Genomic DNA, 20,677 nt, shown 5'->3' with positions numbered 1-20,677 from the left:
GTAGACATTTTTCGTCTTAATATTAGAAATAAGATGAAACAGAATTAAAATTTACACTGAACAAAAAAGAAGTTGGATTATTCATTGTTAAAAGACAATCCGTAATACATGTATATTATACGTGAATGAATACAGTAAACAATAGTGTTTGGTATTTTCGTAAGTGTAAGCCGCTCGATGTTTTTCTGGCAATTGTTCCCAGTATTAACCAGTCACTACATTATTATTTTTCAATCGCTTGATTTATATTTTTTCAAATATGGGACGATGACTAGATTGTACAAATTATAGTCCTAACTAATGATAATGGATTTTCAACATACCTGCTTAAGGACTCAACGGAGTTTTATCGTAGGCCAGCGCCCAGCACCCGGATTCGAGATCTAGTTAGCAGACATAATTCTCAGCGTACTCCAGCACACATATTCTCTAACCGTATTCCAGCACCCGGATTCGAGATCAAGTTAGCAGACATATTCTCTCACCGTATTCCAGCACGCGGATTCGAGATCAAATTAGCAGACATATTCTTTCACCGTATTCCACCCGCATTCGAGATCAAGTTAGCAGACATAATATTATTCTCTCACCGTATTCCATTTCCAGCACTCGGATTCGAGATCAAGTAAGCCCACGCATTCCTACGCCAAGAAAAACCTAGATATAATTATCACGAAAATAATTACCTTTATATTAGAAAATAAAATTTTAAAACATATTAATGCAAAGTATTATGTAATAGATCCCCCGATCATACCCCACACCCCAAAATGTACTATTACCGTAAACATACTAAAATATCGCACACTAGGCTAACTGAGGATGCAAAAAAGGGGTACGTCCATTTTGCATCAAAAAGTACCCAATCAGCTTTGATGGGAAAATGTTATTTCACGGAATCAAGGGATGAATAAACTACTAGAATACAAAACTTCAGAAGGCTTCTATGCTGGAATTTCGAGATATTACCGTAAACATACTAAACATATTGGGGAAATCAGGTTAGGGTAGACTCACAACGCACGCAATAACTTCTAAACTAGCTTTGGTGGCTTCAATATCTTTATTTCACTAAATCAACAGATGAATAAGATATGCACATGCCGAATTTCATTAACTTTCTATGTTGGCGTATCGAGTTATACCACCGCAAAGTTCCTAGCACCCGGATTCAAGGTGGAGTTTGTGGGTTCAATAAACAACAGGGACGCCCACGCTGCGTCAAAAAACGACCCAAACCAGCTTTGATGGGAAAATGTTTGTTATTTCACGGAATCAAGGGATGAATAAACTATTAGAATACAAAATTTCAGAAGGCTCCTATATTACCGTAAACATACTAAAAATATTGGAGAATCGGGTTAGGGTAGGCTGACTGCGCACGTAATTACTTCTAAACTAGCTTTGGTGCCTTCAATATCTTTATTTTATTAAATCGGCAGATGAATAAGGTATGCACATGCCGAATTTCATTAACTTTCCATGTTGGCGTATCGAGTTATACCACTGCAAAGTTCCTAGCACCCGGATTCGAGGAGGAGTTTGTAGGTTCAATAAACAACGGGCACGCCCACGCTGCGTCAAAAAACGACCCAAACCAGCTTTGGTGGTAAAATGTTTTTTATTTCACGGAATCAAGAATGAATACACTACTAGAATACAAAATTTCAGAAGGTTCCTATGCTGGCGTTTCGAAATATATCACCGTAAACATACTAAACATATTGGAGAATCGGGTTAGGGTAGGCTAACTGCAGACGTAATAACTTCTAAACTAGCTTTGGTGGCTTCAATATTTTTATTTCGCAAACTGGACAGTTGCATAGGCCATGTACATGCCGAATTTCATTAACTTTCTATGTTGGCGTATCGAGTTATACCACCGCAAAGTTCCTAGCACCCGGATTCGAGGTGGAGTTTGTGGGTTCAATAAACAACGGGTACGCCCACGCTGCATCAAAAAGGAACCAAACCAGCTTTGGTGGGAAAATGTTTGTTATTTCACGGAATCAAGGGATGAATAAAGCATAAGAATACAAAATTTCAGTAGGTTCCTATGCTGGCGTTTCGAGATATATTACCGTAAACATATATTACTGGTTCAATAAACAACGGGCACGCCCACGCTGCATCAAAAAACGACCCAAACCAGCTTTGGTGGGAAAATGTTTGTTATTTCATGGCATCAAGGGATGAATTAACTACTAGAATCCAAAATTTGAGAAGGTTCCTATGCTGGCGTTTCGAGATATATTACCGTAAACATATGGGGAAAATCAGGTTAGTGTAGGCTCACTCCGCACGTTATAACTTCTAAACTAGCTTTCGTGGCTTCAATATCTTTTTTCACTAAATCCAAAGATGAATAAGGTATGCACATGCCGAATTTCGTTAACTTTCTATGATGGCGTATCGAGTTATACCACCGCAAAGTTCCTAGCACCCGGATTCGAGTCAAAGTTTGTGGGTTCAATAAACAACGGGTACAACGGGTATGGTTTATTCATCCCTTGATTCCGTGAAATAACAAACAGTTTCCCACCAAAGCTGGTTTGGGTCGTTTTTTTACGCAACGTGGGCGTGCCCGTTGTTTATTGAACCCACAAACTCCACCTCGAATCCTGTTGCTAGGAAATTTGCGGTGGTATAACTCGATGCGCCAACATAGAAAGTTAATGAAATTTAGCATGTGCATACCTTATTCATCTGTCGATTTAGTGAAATAAAGATATTGAAGCCACCAATACTAGTTTAGAAGTTATTACGTGCGTAGTGAGCCTACCCTAACCTGATTCTCCCCATATGTTTAGTATGTTTACGGTAATATATCTCGAAACGCCAACATAGGAGCCTTCTGAAATTTTGTATTCTAATAGTCTATTCATCCCTTGATTTCGAGAAATAAAAAACATTTTCCCACCAAAGCTGGTTTGGGTCGTTTTTTGATGCAGCGTGGGCGTACCCGCTGTTTATTGAACCCACAAACTCCACCTCGAATCCAGGTGCTAGGAACTTTGCGGTGGTATAACTCTATACGCCAACATAGAAAGTTAATGAAATTATTTTGGCATGTTCATGGCCTATGCAACTGTCCAGTTGGTGAAATAAAGGTATTGAAGCCACCAAAGCTAGTTTAGAAGTTATTACGTGCGTAGTGAGCCTACATTAACCCGATTCTCCACATATGTTTAGTATGTTTACGGTAATATATCTCGAAACGCCAACATAGGACCCTTCTGAAATTTTGTATTCTAATAGTTTATTCATCCCTTGATTTCGTGAAATAAAAAACATTTTCCCACCAAAGCCGGTTTGGGTCGTTTTTTGATGCAGCGTGGGCGTACCCCTTGTTCATTGAACCCACAAACTCCACCTCGAATCCGGGTGCTAGGAAATTTGCGGTGGTATAACTCGATAAGCCAACATAGAAAGTTAATGAAATTTAGCATGTTCATGCCCTATACAACTGTCCAGTTGGTGAAATAAAAATATTGAAGCCACCAAAGCTAGTTTAGAAGTTATTGCGTGCGCAGTCACCCTACCCTAACCCGATTCCCCAATATTTTTTAGTATGTTTACGGTAATATATCTCGAAACGCCAGCATAGGAACCTTCTGAGATTTTGTATTCTAGTAGTTTATTCATCCCTTGATTTGGTGAAATAAAAACCATTTACCCACCAAAGATGGTTTGGGTCGTTTTTTGACGCAGCGTGGGCGTGCCCGTTGTTTATTGAACCCACAAACTCCGCCTCGAATCCGGGTGCTAGGAACTTTGCGGTGGTATAACTCGATACGCCTACATAGAAAGTTAATGAAATTTGGCTTGTACATGCATTATGTACCTGTCCAGTTGGTGAAATAAAGATATTGAAGCCACCAATGCTAGTTTAGAAGTTGTTGTGTGCGCATGCAGTCAGCCTACCCCATCCCGATTCCCCCATATGTTTAATATGTTTACGGTAATATATCTCGAAACACCAACATAGGAGCCTTCTGAAATTTTGGATTCCAGTAGTTTATTCATCTCTTGATTCCGTAAAACAAAAAACATTTTCCCACCAAAGCTGGTTGGGGTACTTTTTGCATGCTCAGTTAGCCTATTGTGCGATATTTTAGTATGTTTACGGTAATAGTACATTTAGGGGTGTGGGGGGGGGATCGGGGGATCTATTACATAATACTTTGCATTAATATGTTTTAAAATTTTATTTTCTAATATAAAGGTAACAATTAGTTTCGTGATAATTATATCTAGGTTTTTCTTGGCGCTAGGAATACGTGGGCTTACTTGATCTCGAATGAGGGTGCTGGAATACGGTGAAAGAATATGTCTGCTAATTTGATCTTGAATCCGTGTGCTGGAATACGGTGAGAATATGTCTGCTAACTTGATCTCGAATCATGGTGCTGGAATACGGTTAGAGAATATATGTCTGCCAACTTGATCTCGAATCGGCGTGCTGGAGTACGCTAAGAATTATTTCTGCTAACTAGATCTCGAATCCGGGTGCTGGAATACGGGTGAGAGATTCCGCTCGGTCATTTTTACAGCTAATAAATCTCCACAACTCTCCCTCTTGCATAATTTATGGCATTGTTTTTCATATAAATAGTAACTGGTGAGCGAAGATCACAACATTGTTTGGAGTAAGGCACAAATGAATAAATATTTAACCCAATTCACTCGCTTGCTTTCATTTTCAACATTATCAGGCTAACAAAATTGCGTGATATTCACACATGTCACCGGAAGTCCAATTTCTCGTGAAATCTCGCAATTTTGCGGGATTTACTTATCGGCCCTATCCGACTGCTATGATAACACGTCATTACGTCGTCACAGAGTAAAAATACATAGAGTGGCGACTCGCATTACCGCTCATAGAAACACAGCGACGCGCAATGCATCTTGTGAATTGTCTGTAATAAACACACACTGACAGTTCGCTCAACGACGTTACGATATCTATATCGATGAACTAAATCTCTTTAATTTCGTAGTTTTATAGTATTTTCGGTAACAAAACTACTGAGAATTATCACATACAATCATCATATGTTAGTTGTGTGTGTGTTTCGGGAATTTATAAAACATGATTCATATTTCTAAAACATGCATAAAGCGTGGTACGGCCCGGAATTAATGAAGTGAGACTGAGACGAGAGACGGCATTTGTGACGGTTTACGAATTGGTTTATTCAAGGCCGTAAATTATTGTCGATTTTTACGAGGCTTTATTAAATTTGAAACTATTCCACCAAATACCTGTTGTTTCCATTCCTAGATTTGAAATGTAGGTCGGGTGTTCGATCCCTGCATTGGCCGAGAAAGTTCATCCAGATTTTCCGGCGTGGTTCTCCCTTGTCAGTGATGCAGGACGGAAGGGCTGACAAGGAAAGCTGTCTAGTCGTTCGGATGGGACGAAAAATCGAGGTCCCGTGTACACATTGGTGTGCACGTAAAAGATCCCTTGGCAGTTGGAATTCGATATAAGAGTAGGCCGTAGTGCCGCTGTCCGGGCAAAATTTCCCTCATAGCACACACTGTATGGCGTATGCCCGTCTTCATTAGCCCAGGTTAGGAGCAGAACAGTAGGACGTTAAACCCCATTTCATTTCATTTCATCCTGGAAACATGTGTGAAGTGAAACGTAACTGTGTTCCATAAAATTGTGTCTAGTTAGCCTGTCAGTGTCAGTAATATTTTGTTAATTTTTTTCTGCCACTTATCAGAGTGAATCGCATGTAGGTACCCAAAAACATTATCGCCTAAACCAAATATTTATCGCCCGCTCAGCCAACAACGTAACCATAATGCTTTGCACGCGGTGTCTTGGTAGACAGCATGGCCACATGGTGTTTGTTTATATTTTTTAGGGGTTTTAAAAATGGGTTAGGGTTAGGGTTAGGGGTTAGGGTTGCGCCCCCCCCCCCAACATGTATTTCACGGCTACGCCTCTGACTGTGTGCTTCTCGTATATATGTTATGTTAATAAAGTAAGCTTTCATTAAAATATAAAATAGTAATTTAAGAATATTAAAATTGAATTTCAAATAGGCATATAATGTTTTCCAATAAACAGATTTGAGCCGTTGGTTGTTTTCCAAGATAAAATACCTTTGGATCCAACGTTGACTCGCCGTGTGCTTTTATGATTTTTGTTCTATTAATTAATGTAGGGCGTAGGCTTTCATTTTTAAAAAGTAAAATAATTAAAGATATTGAAATTCTATTTTAAATAGGCCTATAACATTTTTTAATAAACATTTTTTGAGTTGATTGGTTTCTCTTTTTACAAACAAGTATAAACCCAAAACAACTTGAGAATGAATATTTTGCATATTGCTCTGGGTGTCATGTATTGTTTTGACGGCCTTTATAGGCCACCTAATACTATGAAATTGTCAATTTTACACTACTGCACAAGAATATATTAAATTATTATAAATATGAAGTTTGCTCTAAATATCTATCTCATTAGGTCTGATCTGTGTTCAGAGTTACTTTTATTTTTGCGATTTTTTTGTCAACTGATTATTTTGAAAAAGAAAATTTAATTTATGCTGTGTACTATTATGGAATTATCTGCCATACAAACTGAAGTTAACCATACAGCATACTATTACTAGATAATCACCGAGTAAATTAAAATTATTTTGAATTACTGAATGGTTTAAAATTAGTGATAGTGCTTCAGTAAATACATGTATTTTATTGGTCGGATTAAGGCCTACCAGTAAAAGGGGAAATGTGATTTTTAATAGCATAACAGTATTAGGCTTACTGTTTTATTAAAAGCTTATTGCAACTGAAAATTGAGCAAAATAATATTTTTAAAAAAATTGGAAAGGTATATTTCAGATACCATAAACTTAACACTTTGTTTACCACAAGTAATTGTAGGCCTACATAGATAGAATAACATTTTTCGATAAACAATCATAGAAAAAATTAAGCTTGTCCATTATCCTTTTGCCAGAATACAACAGATTCTTCAGAAAATATAGTTAGTTCCCTCGCACATGATTCTTTTTCAATTGCTTTTAATGATAACATATGAATCTAAATTTATTTTATTCGGTAGACTGAAGGCCTATTATTGTGTTTGTAGATTTTATTTGTTTTTACAAAAACTATAGAATGTAAAAAGAACATGTGCAACTACAGACAGTAAAGCTTACTATTTAAAATTTAATCCTTTAAAAATCACATCTACATGTAATTCTAAAATTACGAAAATACTAGATAGCATGCGATAAAGAATGCAAGGAATAATTTGGTTTACATCGAAGCGCAACTACTACTAAAAAAAACAGGGCCTACAATTTAAATTACCGGCCATTAATACGTTTATTAGACCTATGACATGTCATGGAGTCAGGTGGCGCGGTTTCGATTCCCCGCTTGTACGAGACAAGGAGTAGGGTCGCCTGTCCAACCTCTTGGGTTTTCTCCGAGCCCCCCAGTTTGCTCTCATCAATCAAGTGAATTATTGAAATAAAACTGAACCATGTTAGTCCCGAAATTACCTAGTTTGTGTCGAGTGGACGTTAAACTAAATTTCTTTCTAGTCTCTGAAGTCTAGAAGGCAAAAAGGTTTTATCTCCCAAATTACTATTTAAATTTTCATTTTTCACTTTACCCGTCTGGACAAAAAATCTGATTTTTAAAAGCGTATGCAAGTTAAAGATATTTAATAGCGCTTTTATCTGGTGTATCTTTCATTTCATTTTCTTATGAATTAGACTATATTATAACAATCATGTTCGCTTTTTTGTTGCATAATAATAATAATAGTTTGTTCAGCTATACTCTTCGTTTAAAAAATGTATGGGGCAGCCATCTTCGACACAACAGTATGCTAGACCATAAAATAGATAGTGAGTAGGTACAAATACTTGGGACCCAAGATGGCGTCTTTGCACACCTGACGTCATATTTTCATGACGTCATAGGAAATTTCTGGCTTCACAGTTGTCGCAACATTATTTATATACATACGGCTTTGGTTCTAGGTATTTGTGAGCACGACTGCTATGATATGACGTCATTACGTTATGCTAGGTTTTTGCTCGTGGAATTCAGCTTGAACAGTCGTAATTAGTTGTTCCCACGGGCGTAATGTAGTCTTGTATTGTCACAGGAGAAGTCGACGAGGAAGGCTTTTGAAAATCGTGTATACAAAATGTCGTAAAGCCAATAAGTCTGATTTTGTAAGTGTAATCGGTGTTATTCGGACACAAAAATCGAAACAGTTTGATGGGGCTTTATGCTGTTTAGACCTGTTGTTGCTACGAACCTTCCTGCGAAACCCATCACCTTAGAGCGTTTTAATCCTCCAAATATTAATCATCTACTATTTGTCATATTCATGGCTCCTAATATTGATCAAATGGTGACGCGACGAATGCTGCCTACCTTTTCTAGAATATAAGTTCTCATTTATTCGGTAAAGCCAGGGCTAATACGTTTTGTAGAATATCTAATACTTTCGTGCCGTTGTGTCTATATAGTAGATTCCCTTACTCGGAAATAAGATTGCTAATTGTTGCTTATCTTATCCTATTCCAAAACTGGCAAACTGTTGAATCAGTAATATACTTACCTGTGAATATTTGTAGTTCACATATGTATAAATATTGACGTTTTATTGAAACAAAAACAAATCTAGCCGATAATGATGGTACAGATGGTTGATTACATCTGTCTATGATATAAATAGATTGTCCTGTTGATGTATGATCTTTATAACATGCTGTAGCTGAAATAAAACCTCCTTCATCACAGTTACCAGTTGAACTCAATCTAACTTCAAATCCTTTGATGTAGTTAGTACCTGGAAACAATATGAATTGTATGTAACTCACTCAGTGGGGCTTGTATCACATTTTTCAACAATTTAAAAACAATATGAAATGTATGTAACAATAATGTGATAATGCTGAAAATAATCAGAAATTATATCCTTGCCACATTTACTATTTGTTTAACCCACTCTATTAATAATAATATCAACACTTTTAAAGTAATTGAAACATCCACAAATCTTATTCGGCATATTTTAACCAATAAATTGGGTGGGAATTTAAGACTATGGATCTTACAACACTTACAAAGGACCGTCATTGCAGGAGCAATAACTTAACAAACTTAATATCATGTTTTATGAAACAAATGCTTTGTTTCTTAATCAATCAGTTACATCTATTTCCACATCTAAAAACAACAGCGTAAAAATTGTGTTGATTGAACTGGATATATTGTAAACTATTGTTCTAATATTTAATCATCAGATATCATTCTGCTTTCAGGCACTAAGTTTCAAAAGGTAAACTGAGAAGTCGTTACTATGCTCTATTGAATGTGGCGGTCCCATTTAGTTATAATCTTACGTACCCCAACTGTTTAATACGTTAAATATCTTCATACTACTGATATCAAAACTCTGTTTTAGATCAACACACAACCATTCTCTTGCTTTCTTGTTATTAGTGATCGTACAACTTCCACCATACCAATCTTGATTAGTATTACCATCCACAGCATTAGATGAATCGCCAAGCGTTGAACTTTGCCATGTTGGTTTATTAAGTGCCACATTAAAGGAACCTAAACCTGAAATTATATTGAAGACATTCATGGTAGTTTGGGTGTATAAAGTAGTCACCCTATCAGGAATTTGCAAGGCACTTAATTAGGATTGTGTAGGCATGTTTATCAACTCATCATCCACCCCTTGTCCGATGTTGATTCGATTAGGTGGCAACCCCCTAAATAGTTTGTAAATCTTTATCAGTTTTTGTGACGCACGCTCTCCAATTGTAACAGACGGATAGCAGCCTCCATAACTGTACGTTCAAAACACTTGGCTAAACCTTGTTTAATTTCTACATCATGATCCCATTCATAATTTTTGTCTAAATCGTGGTAAATCGTTATCAGTTTTTCTGACGTATTACCCGAAGCGCTCGCAATACAAATGTTTCGGACGGTATCAGCCTCCATAACTGTACGTTCACAACACTTAAGTAAACCTTGTTTAATTTCTATGATCCGGTCCATATTTCAGGCCTAAGAACAGACTCTTGCATAATGCATGTTTAATAAAAATTGTTGACAAGTTTGACCCTATATCCGATCACCTTAAAATGTAGGGGTATAGTTTTTAAAATGTAAGTATTCCGCGTGGTGTACAATACCCACCATATGTAGAGATGTGAAATAACTAGGATCACGTACTGAAATATGGAGATGGTAGTACTGTTCCTTCCGAGAGAAGGTAGTGGTTCGTGTTCAGAAAAATAATAATAATAATATCTTTTGTATGTATAGTTTAATGGTAATATATTACGCAATGTCTTTAGCTCGAGACCATAAAACAACTTAAAATACACACATTGTCCCGCACGTGCTTTTCAATGAGATACGTCAAGCGAGTCTAATATTTCATCTAGTATAGATAATGTACGATTGGGAAGTTGCCCGTGTATTATTGGAAATAATGGTACGCCAACATCAAAGGATGACGTCACATCTGGATAATTGCTCGATAGTTTCCACCAAATAACTTAATTATCGAACTTATCACGTTAATGCATTGTTTATACTGTCGCCATTAGGTTTAATTGAATTGAAGGCAAAATCACAATGGATAGTAATGCGTTATTAGACGAAAAATCAATTCTTTTTAGCCAACATCTCGACGGTGGAATATATGTGAATGTAAATTACGACGAGGATCTACTAGTTGCTTGTCAAAGGCTGGACAAAAATTTGGATCAAAAGACAATCTTTTCCGATAATTCTGACAGTGAACAGTGAAAGTTTTGTTCAGAGAAGGATTTCACGGTCTACGAAAAGTGGACTGTACTCAAAATTTACAAAGGAACTCGTGGGCTATAAATACTTTCAAGTCTTGGAGTATGCGGAGAAATAATAGAAATGTGGACGAAAAGAACCTTCTGAAAGATAACTTAGACATGAATAACCCATCTAAATATGCCGATAACTACGCCGTCTATTCCGGTGCAGAATGCTACAAACTGTACCATCAAATTAAGAATAAAAAAAATATTTCTCTGATCTTTGTACTATTTCTATCATCAACGTCATCAGCGGTTAATGATATGAACCGAGTGTATCGACCTATGATGACGTCATAACAGGTTGATATATGATATAACACATCAAAGAAAAAACCACCACCAGTTGTATATTCTGTACATATTCAGAATTCCTGAATTATGGCCCCTGATTGTACGACAAAATCGCGATTTTAGCTTGTTGTCCTCTAGAGGTCACACTTTTTATCGGATTATAAAAATCGTTTAAATATATCATCGCTACAAGTAAAAGTATGTAACACCAAGGTTGTGGACACGCTAGGACGTTAAACCTCATTTCATTCCATTTCTATAGCTATGTATAAATGTACAAATTATTTATAAAAATTGTTGACAAGTTTGACGCAATATGCGAACACCTTGTACATTGTTTGTGTATTTCTCAAATGTAGATCCATGCCAGAGACAACAATAACACACTCACCGTAATCATTGATTATTTATTTCTCCAATGTAAATACATGTATCTATATCTGACAGGGAGAGGAGTTTAATATAGGTCATGGCTGTTGCCCAATCCTTGCTAAAAAAAAACACTTTTCGCGGAACTTGTCTAGGAAACAGCAATTGGAAACTGGTCGATAATTGTACAGCGTGTTAGGATCTAGTCCAAGTTTTTTTAATGAGGGAGGCGGACAACGGCAGCTTTACCGTTGGCGGAGAAAATCCCAGATTCAAACGATGTATTAAATATTCGTAATAATTCAGGTGCCAATTCATCAATACAGTTCTTTACCAATTCAATAGGCTTAGGATCTAATTCACATGATTTCGACGGCATTTTTCGTACAATAGATGTGACCTTTGGGACATGCAAAAAAATATTTCCCGTTAATATTTACCCCCTTCCAAGTGGGGAGTATATCGCATGTTATTATACGAATCAATAATTGTATATATCGAGGTTACAGACTTTTGCTAGGAGAGACTGACATTCCTGGTATCTAGAAGCCCAGGTCTGATTCAAGTTTATTTATTTCATATGTAGGAACTGATCACTGCCTAATTTACCCTGGCGCAAGTGGCGCGATCGTATTTCGAGCTATTATTATATTTTTGTCCCAAATCAGCCACCGTAGATGGGTGATCCACGTGTATATTGAAATCACCAACGATCATTAGATAACCAGGAGAAAGAATGATACTTTCTAATAGTGTACCAAATTCCAATAAGAAATTTGTACTTTCACTTTATGTTGTTTAGAGTATGGGGGTATATAAATAGTTACAGCGTGTATCATGGTGCTATCAACGTAAATATTTACATCCATTATGTCAAACGATTTGAATTCCAGTATTCCTTTTAAACTTCAGATTAGTTCTGACCAGGATGACAATGCCGCCACCTATCTGCTTATAGCGCGGAACATGTAGGGCGGTGTACCCAGATCGAGGAAGATAAGTCCGCATAAACAAGGGTTTCGTTCTTCTCAGTTCGTTATCATGGAGGCCGTTAGTGCTCCTATCTTTCCGTTCATCGACCGAGCATTCCATATATTATTGGGAGGTTAACGTGTGCGCGCTGTATCATAAGGTCTGTCATTGAGTCAACTGGCGTGGTTTCGATTCTCCGGTTTTACGTGACAAGGAGTTTGGTCGCCTGTACAACATCGTGGGTTTTCTCCACTGGTAAAGATCCCTGCGCGCAAGCGAATTATTGAAATAAAGTTGAATCATGTTAGTCCCGAAATGACCTAGTTTGTGTTGAGTGGATGTTAAACCCCTCCCTCTCTCTCTCTCTCTCTCTCTCTCTCTCGTACTATTATTATTGATCAGATTTCCTTCTTAATGGTTTGTGACTCACAACAGTTTTTGGGATTGATTCTAAAAACTGTTAATTTGAATCCAAAGTGTTTTGGTCTCTGAACTCCAATAATTGATCTCTGCTGTATCTCACTGAAGTGGTTCCTGGGTTAGTAATCACACACATATTGATAACTAAACTAGTTGACACATCTCACCCAGAAATAAAATGTTCATGTTTCAGTAATCCTTCAAGAGTTATTTGTAATTTATAGATGCAAATAACTGATACATTTTGTATTTTTGTTTAACAATAAGCTTCTATATTGTTAGATATTTGATGTCAACATTTTATCTATAAACATTGTACCAACTATAAAAATGATTTATTAAATATATAAAACTTACCCAATACAAAATATACATAACTGAATATAATACAATGTTTAATAATAGAATGCTTAATATGAATATCTATCATGTATTCTTAGTCTTATGATACCAGTTTGTTTATTATGCAGGAACCAAGGTGGCTAAGTGTGTAAGACACTGGCCCGCTAGCTCGGAGGTCGCGTGTTCGATCCATGCATTGGCCGAGAAAGTTCATCAGGATTTTTCGTGGTTTCCCCTTGTCAGTGGTGCAGGACGGAGGACCTGACAAGGACATCTGTGTTGTCATTTAGATGGGACGAAAAAACGAAGTCCTTTGTACACATTGGCGTGCACGTAAAAGATCCCTTGGCAGGTAGAATTCGATATATGGGTAGGTCATAGTGCCGCTGCCTAGGCAAAATTTCCCTCGCAGCCCACTGTATGCCCTATGCCCGTCTTCTCGGAGCAGAACAGTAGGACGTTGAACCCCATTTTATTTGATTATTATTCTATCTATTTTCAGAAAGAATATGAGAAACGAGAATAAATTTTAGCTGACAAAGTATCCAATAAACAACAAGAAAAATTAGACATGCAGACAAAGGTAGATTTCTTTTTATAAAACAAATCTGGTTTTATTTTCACATCAGTCGAGTGATAATATCAAATTGTATTTTTCTTGGATCCAATATTTATGATGAATTAGTGAATAGTGCCAGTAATATATCCCTTGGTAGTTTAGAGCATGAATGAAAAGTAGTCAGAAACTTTGTAGTTTGGGCAAAACTCACCCTTACGCATACAATTTACAATAGAGAAAGGGTACTGATTACCTTTATACATTAGTATTAAAAGTACATATGACATTAAACCTTAATAAACCTTCAAAATTATCCCTCACAAAGAATTCATAAAGCCGTAGTTAGTATTTACGAAGATTAAATGAATGATTTAAAACGGGAATCTACTAATAATGAAATTTTAAATTGATTGTTGACATAGCAACCCTTGTTATCAATGTTTATGATTTGTAGATAATGGAAGTACAAGCTAAATTAGAAAATAAGAAAACAGATATAGAGAAATTAGTTGATAAAGAAAACAAAATTCATGCCGATTTCCTCAACTCTCTTGGTGAAAGCAATAAATTTGTGGATTATCTGACCAAAGTGTTCAAAAAGAAAATCAAGAAATGTTATATAAACTATTAATTAGACATTTATTAACAAAACCACAAGACCATTATCAAATCTCGATGGCATCGGATACTCGAGATTTTAGCTAGATTAAAACGGTTCGCCATTTAAAGATTTAATTTAAAAATGGGAAAGCGAGTCTAAGCCGCTAATATGCCAGTGCTCTGGTTACCACTATGCACAAATCTTGTCAAAACTGACCAACATTGATAATTTGGCATAGAATGAAGTAATTTGAATGAAATTTTCAATATTCTCTTTTTTTATCATTTATCTTTAACTATTATAGCAAGAATGACCAACTCTTTATTAAACTCTTAATTAATGTATCTTTACGTGGAATGCTCATTATTATTTTTACTGTGAACCTGCGTCTCAAAATAGAAGTTTCAAAGCAATGTTTGAAATTCAAAACATGATTACTATTGTTAGTCATAAGACGTGTCCTGTGTCAGGACTAAGGCATAGTATGAATAACTCTTTCTAGAATGCCTGATACCATTTCTCATCTCAGGAGTTCACATAGCAAAACTAAATGTGCTTTTATGTTATTTTGACAAACAAATAACTTGGTGGTATTGTGGTTATGTCATATAATTTTAGATTCCCATATTTTCTGTTGTAAAGGATCAAAGATGCATATTGGGGTTGTTCTAAAGTCAAATGGGGTGGTTGGGTGGCCGAATGCTTAACGTATGCGTTGCATCATAAGATTTGTCATTGAGTCAACTGACGTGGTTTTATGTGTGACAAAGAGTAGGGGTCGCCTGTCCAACTTTGTGATTTTTCTCGGGGTCCTCCTGTTTCCTCCCACTGCTAAAGACCCCTACTCGCAAGAGAATTATTGAAATAAAATAGAACCATATGTTAGTCCCGAAATGACCTAGTTTGTGTTGAGTGGACATTATACCCCATTTCTTCCTCTCTAAGGACAAATACATAATCTTGTGTTTACGGCAAACTTTTCTTCAGACAACAGTGCCAAAATGTCCTGGTAAGAATCATGTGTCTTGCTCTCTATATTCTAATTGTCTGAAAGAATGAAATGAAGCTACCTTGAAAAATAGTCACACCCCACACAAATCAAATATTAAAATCTAAGATCCAATTGAAGAAAATCATATCTTTACTAAATTGGATCTTGAAATAGTACACACCTGAATATGTTTATTTTATTACTTGATGAATCTTACAAATTTGTGGATGACGCTTTACTTGCACTTTGACTTCACAATTTTAAATCAGGAATAATTTTATTTCTTGTTCAGGCAATATATGACGAAACATGTCAAATCCTTGAAAACGACTTGCAGATGAATTAACAGAAGTAACGAAAAACAGTGAAGCCATGAAGAAAGAATTAGAAGGTTTACAGAAGAAAGCGAAAGTTATTGATTTTTCATTAACCTATGCACATGGTGATCTTGAAGCTTTCCAGGTAAATTAATTGAAATTTATTTTAGTCTGAATGGAGTTGGAAAAACTAAATCATTAAAGATAGTTACCAGTATTCCTTGGTTTATTGTGTGAAGCACAAGGTCTGTCATTGAGTCAACTGCCGTGATTTGGAATCCCCGGTTGTACGTGACAAGGAGTAGGGTCGCCTGTCCAACCTCGTGGGTTTTCTCCAGGTCCTCCCTCTGCTAAAGTCCCCTACGCGCAAGCGAATTATTGAACTAAAATTGAACCATGCGATAGTCCCGAAAGGACCTTGTTTGTGTTGAGTGAACGTTATACCCCATTTCTCGCTCTCTCTCTCTGTTTATGGGCATGTACTGTTATTACAGGTTGCTTAGCAACCATGCTCAGAGCTAGGTTACTTGCATAAATATCTTGTAACATATGTTTTTAACATAATGTAATTGAATCTATTTTATAGTCAGTTGTTTTGTATTTTCAGCTAATCGTTAGTGAGAAGAAGACTGTGTATTAAAGATAATACACATAGATAAGAACAACTGTGTATGTTCTCAACAGAGAAGATAGATTGCCAGGCGACGAAACATACGCCCACAACAGCTTAGTCGTCCGAGCAGTCAACAAGGGTTGTCACATATTTTTTCTTTTATCAGTAAGGAGAACGTTTACAACACATGAAAATCTTATTACGAGTAATAGCTCATTAAGTAATTATCGATTCTTTGTCTCATGGCCTTTGTCCACAAGATATTTCAAAGTGATCAAGGGCCATAACTCTGGTAGTTATTATCGAATATCGCTGAAAATCAATAGGGTTCTTCGTCTCATGACCTTAAACACTGTGTATATATTTAAAGTCAATCGGATATTCACTTTAGCCTCTAGATCGTTCACAAGAAATTGTGGACGACGGACCGACGGACGGACGGGGGCGACGACAATATACGACCAGATTTCCATGTGGGCGTATAAAAAAAGATTTAGAAAAACAGTTGATAGATGTGTTATTATTGGCATACAGTTAATTATTTGATTACATATTCCATCCACGACACTGCCGTGTTATCTACATATATTTTATTAATGTATTATTTACAAAATAGTATTTATATTTTAATTGTATATTATATATAATAATTACTGTTTTATAAAATCATTGTACATATATGTCAAACATATTTATATCACACACAAAATCAAAGATGAAAATTAAAAAGATGAAACATTCTTAGCTGTATCTTGTGTTTAGTAGATAATTTACAATTAAAGAATTATTTTTATCTCTGAAGGACTAACTTGTCTATGTTTAGATCATTAGATCTGTCATTGATTCAAGTTGTGGTTTCAAGCCCACGCTTGTGCAAGTCAAATAGTGGGTTGGTTATCTAACTTCAGGGGATTTCACCATGTTCTCAACTTTATTCACACTGCAATAGACGCTTGTGTACCAACGAATTATTGAAATAAAGATTTGACATTTCTTAGTCCCGAAATGACCCAACTTCTAAGAATCACAGGTGTTCAGTGAGTATGACGCTGGCTTAACAACCAGGAAGTCCTGTTTTCAATCAGGATTTTCTAGCGTGGTTTCCTCATGTCATTGGTGCAGAATGGGGCAAGGGTTAGGGCAAGGTAAAAGTGTTCCTAGTTAGGATAGAGACAAACACAAGGGCCACCAGTGTGCTCCTGATAGAATTTGACAAAGAGTAGGTGCAGCTGTCTGGTCAAATTTCTGCCTAGTACACTGAATGTGACATATGCTTATCTTCATTAAGTAACGCATTGATGGGGGAGCCACGGTGGCTAAGTGAGTAAGACTTTGGCCGTTAGTCTGGAGGTTGCGGGTTGGGCCATCGGAATTGCCTGAGAAAGTTCATTGGGATTTCCCGTCTTGATTTCCTTTTACTTGCACACCAATGTGTATGTGTAGGTCCCACATACACATTGGTGTGCAAGTAAAAGATCCCTTGGCAGATGTAATTCGATATAAGTGTAGGCCATAGTACCACTGTCCAGGCAAAATTTTCCTCATAGCTCACTGTATGGCGTATGCCCATCTTGATTGGCCTAGTATTCATTAGCCTTGTCAGAGCAGAACAGTAGGACCTTAAAACCCATTTAATTTCATTTCTAACCCATTGATGAAGACAAGTAGGAATTAAACCAGTATTTCTTTTTCTCTCTTGTGGATCTATGTTTGATCCCCACAGAGCTGGGTAGATAGATTGTCCAGTTTTTTCCTGTGCCAGCTTTATTGAGTTCAGGTGAACTAGACACAAAGACCCCACATTGCTAAACAAATCTTATATTTTAATCTGCAGAACTTTCCAATCAGAAAATCTAGGTCAAGGTTATTTTAATTCCGGTATACATTTAAGTTTTGCTTCATACGAACGATAAAACTGTACAGTACCGTTTTAATTTTGAATTATTTATAGGGACAATTTAATAATCTTGTCAGTGCTTACGGCAACGAAAGCACACTGATCAGAAGTGAAGTTTCGCTAGGCCTCTACAGTCACTGATAAGGATGACATCGATGCGACTTAATGAGTCCCCAATATTAACTTTTTTCCTCCGACAAATTAAATTCTAAAACATTTTTTTTTTTATGTATTAGAAAAATGAATAAAGACGTTTGAAGTATTTGTAGGTAAAATATATTTCCTATTTAGTGTAAATGGGTATTAAAATGAGTAAAAGGCACCATTCTGCCCCAACCAGTTACGTCTTTTTTAAATAATGCACGTGCGTTGAACCAATGATTGTCGCTGCGTGATGTGATTGCACGTGTTGAAGACAGTCATCTTTTACAGAGATATTACAAGACTTTCGTAATTCTCTGTGAAACAGATTGCAACGAAAGATCTGAATATGACTCTGGGCTGAGAAGTTTGTGTTGGTGCTGCGCGCACGTCACATGTAAACATAATGATATTACTATTGTTAGTATTTTTAAGACACAATATTCCAAACTAAAAGGGAGATACAGACTTTCATACAATACACAAGAGAAAACTAAATAGTTTTATCAAAGAGGATATTCGTCTAAAATTAGTTATCGATATATCAAAATGAGAGTTTTGACCATCTAAAGTTTTCATTATTTCCTATTGATTTCATGACGTCATCGATTTTGTCATTGAACGCCAGTGAACTAAAGAACAATTCGTGTCTATCCATGAACATCGAGGCCAAGATTAACATTATGTGTTATTTCAAAGTTTTTCCGATAGAAAAACCAAATAAATGCAAACAAATTGAACCTCACTATGAAAATAAATGAATGGAATAGGTTTGGATCATTTTACTTTAAGACACAACAATCCAGATCATTTACATATTTCAAAAAGAAAACAATGTTATTATTACATAATTAAGTACATTATTTGAATACAATACATTCATTTTCTTGAAAATAATTTATGGGAGATTAGATAAAGAGCTGACACTTCTCACTATAATAGTTAAAAACTAGATAATGCAAAGGCCATTTGCTGAAAGTTTCAGTCAAATTGATCCATTCTGAACCGAGAATTTAGCGACTTAAGTTTCGACCTAGCCTCGATCATCATTAATAAAGTCGGCACGATAAAAAAATATAGTCTCGATTATCCATTTCATGATTTAATCATGAATGAATGTTGAGCAACAAATCGGATCCTAATCTAGTACATTTCGCAGGCTAGCGATGACATCGAGTGTTGATTATGATCTGGATAAGCTGATTAATGTTTAATTAATAGTTTAGATAATATTTCAGACCTGAAGAAAGACCTGCAATAAGCAGATTTTGTGCTTGCATAATGTATGTTTAATCGTTTCAATTCCCCTTTTATTAGTCGATATAAACAAAATACTCTAACGAAACTACTATTGTGACAGAATATTCTCTAATGTGCGTTAAATAAATGAAATTGTTTGGATTAAAAGTGGTATTAAAATTAAAAAACAAAACGACATACGTACAGAGTAGCTCGACCAAACTGTTAGAATTTTTAAAATTAAATATATATATTTAACGGTTTGTATTATAAAAGGCTGTCGGGCTTGAGTAGCTCGACAAACATGCCGACACCTTAAACCAAACTGTTAGAATTTTAAAAATTAAATATGTATATTTAACGTTTTGTATTATAAAAGGCTGTCGGGCTTGATAACCTAGACTTACTTCCACTTTTAAAAATATAATTTAACGTCACACCAAACCAGACCGCGCCCCACCCCCCCAAAAAGTCCCAAAACAAAAAAACCCCACTATTTTAATGTCATTAAGTCATCCGAATTAAAAGCTTGTAATAAATATTATAATGACTCATTATTACTATATTGTCCATAAATTAAGTTTGAATGAACTGACCCTTTCGAATAATATTGTTTCAGAATTTAAAAAAAAAAAGTTCTTAATGATTGCTCAAAGTATTACTTTTATTTTGACACTGGTGCTTTAAATTTGGAATAACCAGTTGCATATCCATACGCCCTGTATTTTTAAACCAAATCACAAAGAAATCAGTGAGGGATAAACTAAAAATAATCCTATTAAACTTATTGAAGTGTATGACTATATACGTCTAGGCCTATAGTGTTACTTAATAATTAATGAACAGTGTGTTATATATCACGTAACTCACCACTGTGGCTATAAACTCACTGTTCTAAATATAAACACAGCTATGTGGAAGTAACAGTATATAAAGAATTGCAAATTTAGGAACGACTGGCATCCTTTGTACACGATTTAAACAATTAAATTCAAACAATTATGGCCTGATTTCGATTCCCCGCGAATTATTGAAATAAAATTGAATATGTAGGGTC

General features: G+C 35.9%; 1 protein-coding gene across 11 annotated transcripts in view; it reads right to left on the bottom strand.

Annotated features, from left to right (window-relative positions):
• The window catches only part of LOC126822673 (multiple epidermal growth factor-like domains protein 6), a 114,679-nt gene that overhangs the window by 22,617 nt on the left and 71,385 nt on the right, over positions 1 to 20,677 (bottom strand). For 9 of the 11 annotated variants that reach the window (XM_056101123.1, XM_056101122.1, XM_056101121.1 and 6 more), the window contains 2 exons: positions 9,400 to 9,618; positions 8,609 to 8,839 (listed from right to left, as the gene is read on the bottom strand). In XM_056101123.1, coding sequence (XP_055957098.1) covers positions 8,609 to 8,839; positions 9,400 to 9,618 — 450 coding nt within the window. The remainder of the gene's footprint in view (positions 1 to 8,608; positions 8,840 to 9,399; positions 9,619 to 20,677) is intronic. The other 2 variants (XM_056101117.1, XM_056101126.1) reach the window with 2 other exon arrangements.

Source organism: Patella vulgata, chromosome 5 (assembly GCF_932274485.2).
Source record: "Patella vulgata chromosome 5, xgPatVulg1.2, whole genome shotgun sequence".
In the NCBI taxonomy this organism is placed as follows: Eukaryota; Metazoa; Mollusca; class Gastropoda; family Patellidae; genus Patella; species Patella vulgata.
Note: the sequence above shows the minus strand (reverse complement) of the source record. Positions and strands in the feature narration are given on the sequence as shown.